This window comes from Neovison vison, chromosome 13 (assembly GCF_020171115.1).
Source record: "Neovison vison isolate M4711 chromosome 13, ASM_NN_V1, whole genome shotgun sequence".
Lineage (NCBI taxonomy): Eukaryota > Metazoa > Chordata > Mammalia > Carnivora > Mustelidae > Neogale > Neogale vison.
The window spans coordinates 40,689,233-40,697,910 of record NC_058103.1 but is presented as its reverse complement, the minus strand read 5'-3'; the positions used below and the strand labels follow the sequence as shown (position 1 = coordinate 40,697,910).

Sequence of the window (8,678 nt, the reverse complement as noted above, 5' to 3'; positions counted from 1 at the left end):
GCATGATAATTATTTTGCTAACCAGTGCTGGATAGGTAATTTAAAGGTCAAAATATTTTGATTTGGGTCAATTGATAAATTTAACAATTACATGGTTATTTATTTGTTTAAAACTGTTCGTTTGCAAGATTTGGCTACCCATTAGAGCCCACTGGAGAGAGGTCTAAAACATGCCTGGGTCCCACTCAGAGAGATTCAGAATTGGCCTAGGGTACAGGCTGAGCAGAAGGATTTTTTAAAACCTCTTAGAGGTGATTCTAATGCTTGAGAGTATGGTATAAACTCTTAGTTCAGATGCTTAATTTTTCCAAGAGACCTTTTGACAATTTTTCAGCAAACTTTTAAAATTATTTCTTACTGAAATTTTGATTCTGCCTTAGTGTTTCTTTTCCAGAATTAAATGATCAAAATACAACTCTCAGGTCCTCATCACCATAGTAAAAAGGTGATGACCATGTATACAAATTTGATATTTCTTTTAAAATATCCCTTGACCTTAAAAGTTTTCTGTACTGCATATATCAAGTGAAAATATTTGGTTAATACGCAAGTTATTTATCTGTAACTTGTTATATAAGACTTGGGGACTTCTAGAATTTTAAAACAATTATTTTTAATACTTCTTAAAAAATAATCTATACTCAGTTACTATTTGATTTAGGAATACACACTGAGAGCTTGTTTACCTTTTATTTGCAAGAAGGAATGTTAAGGCAAAAAGTAACGATCTTCATTTTCAAGATAAATCTGGCATTTTAAGTTGTGATAAGCCTGTCCTCCACATGTGTCGGAATCCCCAGCAGATACCCCTCAGCCATGCTGTCGCAGTCCTCGGCCAGAGCACATCTATTGCCCTCTCAGGAAGACATCCCTATGTATTCCCAACACCTAAAAAAAAGCTTGGAGGTTCCTCTCTTTATCCTCTCATAGCCACTCACTAGAAGGATTCCCTTATATATGCTCTTTCCTTGTTTGTTCTCTCAGTGTATGCACATCGAGGTTCAGGGACCGGGTCTTATTCAGCTTAGTGACTGCAGCATTTGCTCTCTTGCCAGGCTCAAAGGTGCTCCATCTGCTTCTGGCACTTGGTGCAGCATTCCGGAAGGAGAGGGCCAGGATCTGCACAGCTGCAGTTACAGATGGTGTCCAGAAGAGGACAAGCAAGAGCTGTTGAGCTGGAAGAGATCAAGGCCTTCTCTAGAAGTTCCATCCTTTAAAAGATTTTTATTTATTTATTTGACAGACAAAGATCACAAGTAGGCAGAGAGGCAGGCAGAGGGAGAGGAGGAAGCAGGCTCCCTCCTGAGCAGAGAGCCTGATGCAAGACTTGATCCTAGGACCCTGGGATCATGACCTGAGCCAAGGGCAGAGGCTTTACCCCACTGAGCCACTCAGGCGGCCCTAGAAGTTCCATCCTTGAGCGCAGCCATTCAACAGGGAAAATCCAAAAGCTAGATTACAGGTGGCTCAGAGATGGTCAGGTAATCCAAGGAGCTGCGGTTAACTATCATCTCCCACAGGAGGGCGCTAGATTTCAAGAGATCTGATGAGTGCCTAATTTGGGTCTGATGCTCTATAACTTGCAGTTAACTGTCCATATTTTACAACCAGGGAAACTGGGGAGTAGAGATTAAATAACACGTAATAAGCAGAGCCAATAACTGAGCCTAGGCCCACCTACCTTCAAAGCCCACACAGTGCCAGTGCTCCAGGAACAGAAATAAGAGGAGTTAAGGAAGCCAGAAAACTTCCTTGTGCTCTCAGCTCAATTTCTGATCTTTCAGACGCCTCTCCCTATCCCTTAACTAGGATCAAGTCTCTTCCCCAGTTAGGTTCTCTCATAGTTCTTTTGGAGATTTCTCCAACACTGCTGCATTGCCACATTCGACCCCACAAATGAGAAATGTTTAGGTGAATGGGACATAAATTGGGGAAGGATTATTGGGGATAATGACGTTATTTGGTTAGTTTTTTAAATGCCTTTTTGATAGTACTGGCCACAGTAAAATAACAAGAGGTTCTTTGTTACCCAAAGCTTTGAGAAGTTACTTACTATGGAGGTCTGTTTCCAATTCCTGTTCCATAAGATCACGCAACTCGTCAAGATTCCCTTCTAGCCAAACGCTGATATGTTCAATGTTTTCATCTCTTTCCTTCAGCTTCATTGTTAGGTTTTTTATTTCTTGCAAAATCTCATCACTACTGCTTACCAATTCCTTTAAAAACATAATATTTTGGGATGTGTGAATATAAATTCCAACCAAATAAATAAAAACATTGAGTGAATCATATCTAAGACAAAAATATGTATGTAAAATTGGTATTACTCATGCAAAATAAATGTCCATATTGCATTCACAAAGTTCTGTAGAAGATCTCAGAAGAAAACGGATTAGCAAATGAGACAATTGAATGGAATGCTCACTACCTCTAACCTTGGCAGGGATGGGGGCTGAATAAGAAGCCCGCTCACCTTCAGAGCAGCATGGAACTTCAGGGCATAATCGGCATGGCTTACAGCTGAAGAGAAAAAACTTTGGAACCAGGCTGGATCTGAGCTTGAAATCCCCATAGGTTCATTAACTGTTTGGTCTTGGGCAAAGTTACTTAAACTGTGAACCTCAGTAGCCTCATCTGGAAAAGGTTAAAGTCTGAGCCAGAATCATATGTAAACTTTAAATACTCAAGAGAGTGGCAAAGCCAGGATTTAAACTCCACCTAGCAGCCTTTTCGGGGTGGGGGGTGGTGGTGAGAGGAGCAGGGCAGGTAAAACATAGAGGACAGATGGACTTCAGACCTGACAAATCTGTCCTAAAATAGTGTGTGTGCAATTTGTGTTTGCAGGTGGAGGTGTGGTGTAGGTTCCTCTACCAATCCTCCAGATTAGTAGAGGAGGAAGACAGTGTCCCAAAAGATTAAGATTTTAGTGACATTTGGCCCCACTAAAAAGAAGACAACAGCTCCAAATGGAGTCACCTAGGCAAAGCCTCACACCACCAAACAGAATCGATTTAATTACAGTTTTGGCTCTCTCAGAAATGGAATCTTACTCCAGTCTATCAGGAACCACCTCATCAGCACCAGTTAGGTCATCTGCCTAATAATCCCTCCACCCCCTAAAGGAAACTAATCTTGCAATAATCAATCTGCTTTTTGTGCTTAGTATAACTACCAGGTTCCAGCTCCCTTCTGCCTCTTGTATAGCTCCTCAGAGCACCTTTTAATCTGCTAGCTGGGATGTTGCCTGATTCATGAGTCATTGAACAGAGCCAATAAGATGTTTAAAATTTACTCAGGTGAATTTGTTGGTTTTTTTTTTTTTTTTAACAATACAGAGCACTCATGTTAAGATATGATGAGTGTACTAACACTGTCGGTCCCCCCAATCCTGACCTCCTACCTTATGGAGGCACACATGTACACACATACACACAAACATTAGGTAGGTGAATATTATTAGGAATATTATATTTATGGAGGCAAAAAAAGCTCACCTTAACTGTAGCATGAAAGTCATCCCACAAATCCAAATACTCCGCTAAAATAAAAGATTTTTGAAATACAAGGGTTACAGAAATGTGAAAATTTTTATGAAAGTAGTGCTATTTGTTTTTCAAAAATTGCTTATTTAAAAATTTCCACTCCCCAAATGACAGAATAACTGAATTAGACTTGCCCACTCACTGTAAACAAGGAGGAAATATGTTAAATTTCATGCCCCCTATGGGACTTGAACTCACATTCTTGAGATCAAGAGTCACATGCTCTATTGACTAAGCCAAAGAGGTACCCTGAATATATCTGTTTTAATACCCAGTTTTCAGGTACTGGAGAATGGGCAGCACAGAACTGGGACACTTGAAGGAGGGGTGACAAATGAGGCAAGCCTTAATGATCACCTGGCTTTCTGCTGGAGGGTACTTTCCAGACCTAAGTGCAAGCAGAACAAAGCAGGTTTGCACACAGACACAAAAACCTGTACAAAGATTAGCAAATTGGACCCAGCAATATATAAATACAATAATAGCTTTTTTTTTTCTTTCTTTCTTCTTTTTTTTAAAAATTTATTTGACAGAGATCACAAGTAGGCAGAGAGGCAGGCAGAGAGAGAGGAAGGAAAGCAGGCTCCCTGCTGAGCAGAGAGCCCGATGCGGGGGCTCCATCCCAGAACCCTGGGATCATGATCTGAGCCAAAAGCAGAGGCTTGAACCCACTGAGCCACCCAGGCGCCCCCACAATAATAGCTTTTGAACAAGCAGGTTTTATCTCAGGAGATTGGTTTAACATTCAAAAATGAGTTGGTGCAATTTACCATCCTAATAGCATAAAAGAAACACATGAACACCTTGAGTAGCTGAGTTTTCACAGGCACTGCACATCTTCATGACCAACGGCCTCTAATAAGTACCTTGGATGCCCAAGTCCAGGGGCCCCTTCGTGGCACACTTTGCAGGTGCTGTCACGTACCATTACTGAGGAAATTAAATGCATCTGTGCAACTACACTGGGTGGCAATTTGCAATTTTGCATCTTGTTTCCGCCACACTTGCCTCATATGCCTTTGCCCTTTGCTAGTTTACTCCATATCCTTCACTATAATGGACAAGAAGCGTAACAACTTGAGCCTGGTGAATCCTAGCTGATCATTGAGCCTAAGGGCGGTCTTGAGGACACCTAATATAACACCTAAAAGCTGCAAAATCTTGCTGTGAAAAATAAGTTTCAAATAAATGGAGATGTATACTATGTTCTTGGATTGGAAGATTTTATTTTGTTAAGATGTCAGTTCTCCTCAAATTGATTTATGGATTCGATAGAAACCCAATTAAGATCCCAGCAGGCATGCACTTCTAGACAAATAAGCTGTCTTTGAAAGCTTACAAGAAAATCAAAGGACCTATAATAGCCAAAATCATTGTAAAAGAGAACCAGAAACATGGAGAACTTACACTACCTGACGTCCAGATTGAGCGTGAAAGTAATCAGGACAGTGTGGTATTGGTATAAAGTCAGAATAAGAAACAGACCTATAACATTGATTTTTGAAAACCTCATTGGAGTAGTACAATGCTAAGAAGATAAGCTTTTCAAAAATGGTGCTAGAACAATTGGATATACATGAGAGAAAACATGAAATTCAACTCTTACCTCACACTGTACAAAAATTTGAACTTGAATTGGAGATCTAGACATAAGAGCTGAAACTAAAAACTTACAAAAGAAAACATAGGAGAAAATCTTGAAGAACCTGGCTTAGGTGAAAATATCTTAGAACACAAAACGTACTACCCTTAAAAGATGAAATAAATAAACTAGACTTTACCCACAGGAAGAACTTTTGCTCTTTCAGGACAATATAAAGAAAATGAGAAGCCTCATACTGAAAAAGGACTCATTTCTAGAATACACAAAGATTTTAACTCAACAACCCAACACAAGGTAATGAGCAAAAGATATGGACAAAAATGGGGCAGACTTTTCCAGAGATGGCCCCACAATATATTCCCTCCCACATGCTCTTCCCACAACATCACATTGACACCCCTCCCATTAGTGGTGGCATTTGTGTCCCCTCCCCTTGTACCTGGGATCTTATCTTTTGAAACGCAGCAGGCCAAGCCACTACATGGAAATTCTGGCTGTTAGTCAGCAGCAACACCAGTCACAGTGAGTGAGTAGATGTATCTGCAGATGACTCCAGACCCAGCTGCTGAATTACGCCCAGCCATCAAGTTGCCCCAGCTAATGTCATGTAGAGAAGACATGAGTGATTTCTACCACCAAATGACCAATTGAGGAGCAAAGTAAGTGATTTGTAATAATTTATTATGCTGCAATAGATAATTGATTCAAGACATTTCATAAAGGATGATATACAAGTGGTCAAAAAGCACATGAAAAAATACTCAATAGCATCAGTCATCAGAGAAATGCAAATAAAAATCACAACAAAATACCATTATATACCTACTAAAATGGCTTAAATGTTAAGTGTTTTGACAATTTTAAATGTTGGTGAGGAGTGGAGTATCCTGTTGCTAGTGGGATGAGAATTTGCACAACTACTTTGGCAAACTGTTTGGGCAGTTTCTTACAAAGTTAAACATACACTAACCATACACTCTAGCAATTCCACACCTCAGTATTTACCCAAGAGAAATGAAAACAAATATTCACAAAAATACATGTAAGCAAATAGTAACCAAGTACTGGAAACAATCCAAATGTCCTTCAAATGGTGAATGAATAAACAAAATATAGTACATCTACATAATGGAATACAACTACAGAGCTATAAAAAGGAGCAAGGCAATGATAGATGAATGGATCTAAAAAAAAAAGTTTGCTGAGACAAATAGATAAAGATGTGGTCCATATACACAGTGGAATATTACCCAGCCATCAGAAAGGATGAATACCCAACTTTTCTATTAACATGGACAGAACTGGAGGAGAATATGCTGAGTGAAATAAGTCAAGCAGAGAAAGTCAATTATCATGGTTTCACTTGTGGAACATAAGGACTAGCATGGAGGACATTAGGAGGATGAAGGGAAAAATGAAAGGGGGAAATGGGAGGGGGAGACAAACCATGAGAGACTGTGGACTCAAGAAACAAACTGAGGGTTTTAGAGGGGAGGGGCTTAGGGGGATGGGTTGGCTGGGTGATGGGTATTAAGGAGGGTACTTATTGCATGGAGCACTGGGTTTTATATGTAAACAATAAATCTTAGAAGATGACATCAAAAACTAATGATATACTGTATGGTGACTAACAACATAATAAATATTTTTAAAAATTATTTTTAAAAATTTGCTGAGTATAAGAATCCAGGTACATAAGTGTATTTCATCATTCCATTTGTTTCTAATCCTTATTGACAAAAAGCAGATCGGGGCACCAGGGTAGATTAGATGGTTAAGCTTCAACTCTTGGTTTTGGCTAAGGTCATGATCTCAGGGTGTGAGATTGAGCCCCACATCAGGCTCCATTCTCAGCGTGGAGTCTGCTTGAGGTTCTTCCCCCCACTTTCCCCTCTGTTCCTCCCCCTATTCCCATGCTCTCTTTCACTTTTTATCCCTCAAAATAAAAATAAAATAGAAAAGGAAAGAAAAGAAATAAAGGGAAGAAGATGAAAGAAGGAGAGAGAGAGGGAAAGAGAAGAAAAGGGGAAAGAAAGAATAAGAAGGAAGGAAAGGGAAGGGAAGGAAGAAAGGAAGAAAAAGAAAAGAAAAATGAAGGAAAGAGAAAGAGGGAGGGAGGAAAGGAAGGAAGGGGAGAGAAAAGGAAAGGGAAGGGAGGAAGGAAGGAAGGAAAAGAAGGAGGGAGAGGAGAAAGGAAGCAAGGGGAGAGAAAAGAAAAGGAAAGGGAAGGGGAGAGGAAATGGGAGAGGGAAGGAATGAGGGAAGGGAAGATGGTTTCCAGGCACTGTAGAGTGGGAAACCAACAACAAAGGGATGTGAGAAATTTTGCAGGGATAATATGTTCTCCATCTTGCTTGAAGTAGCAGTGGTTACAGTGGCATGTACATTTATTAAAACTCATTGAACTTTAGATGGACTCATTTTATTGTATGCAAATCAGTAAAATTTATTTAAATAAAACAAAAAACTTATTTTTTATATGTTCAGATCACCCATGATATGTTACTTACTCTGATGAGCTGTCAATTGACAAGACAGTTCACTTGATGTGGACTTGAGGTCATCTTCTCCTTTTCTGTACTGTTCTATCTTGTTCTTCATATATGCAATATACTGGAAATGAAAGACATATGATTGCTTTAAGCAGTTTAGTTACTGTAAATTATCCATGCAGTCATTTGGCACACATCTACTGATTCTTCATGCCACTGACTGCTCTCAGTACAAAGGTAACAGTGACGAGAAGACCCCTTGTCCAGGCCATATTCTGGTGAAGGAGAGAAAGGATCTGGCTTCTCAATAAGCATTTAAGCACCTGACAAAACATGGCATTCTGAACATAATTTGCCACAAAAAGATATTTTTTTATTTTATTTTATTTATTTATTTGACAGAGAGAGATCACAAGTAGACATAGAGGCAGGCAGAGAGAGAGAGGAGGAAGCAGGCTCCCCGCTGGGCAGAGAGCCCGATGTGGGACTCGATCCCAGAACCCTGAGACCATGACCCGAGCCGAAGGCAGCGGCTTAACCCACTAAGCCACCCAGGCGCCCCTGCCACAAAAAGATATTAAAAGGTATTCTGCCTAAATGCAATGTGCCCACAAACAAAAAAGTGTTCTGTGTTGCAAAATGTGTGAGCAGGAAAAGTACCAAGGCAGCCATGCTTCTAGACTGGAGGGGTTCAGCATAAGACCTCAGAAAGAGGAGTTATCAAGTCTGGAGACCCCACAGAATTGCTCACTCCATTCGGATGTTTCACTGGGTTAAGTGATGGTGGTAGTAGTGGTCTGGGTATTAAAGTCATCGTTTTCTGTTCTGACCACCCAGTGCTCGGGAATACTAAACGCCAAAGTCTCTGGGAACTTTGAAAGCATGGGCTTTGGATATAAAAATGGCATTGATTCTGTTTCAAGAGGGAAATAGTCAAATACTAGAAATTACTGATTAAAAAAAAAATCTTAGAAATTGTACCTAGGAGGCGCCTGGGTGGCTCAGTGGGTTAAGCCTCTGCCTTCAGCTCAGGTCATGATC

The 8,678-nt window shown here is 40.1% G+C and overlaps 1 protein-coding gene across 1 annotated transcript in view; it reads right to left on the bottom strand.

The window, feature by feature from the left end:
- CCDC175 (coiled-coil domain containing 175) overlaps nt 1–8,678 on the bottom strand; it is a 69,443-nt gene that overhangs the window by 1,242 nt on the left and 59,523 nt on the right. Inside the window, exons 17-19 of the mRNA XM_044229803.1 lie at nt 7,656–7,758; nt 3,495–3,538; nt 2,054–2,216 (exon numbers count right to left, since the gene is read on the bottom strand). Of these exons, the coding sequence (XP_044085738.1) occupies nt 2,054–2,216; nt 3,495–3,538; nt 7,656–7,758 (310 nt within the window). The remainder of the gene's footprint in view (nt 1–2,053; nt 2,217–3,494; nt 3,539–7,655; nt 7,759–8,678) is intronic.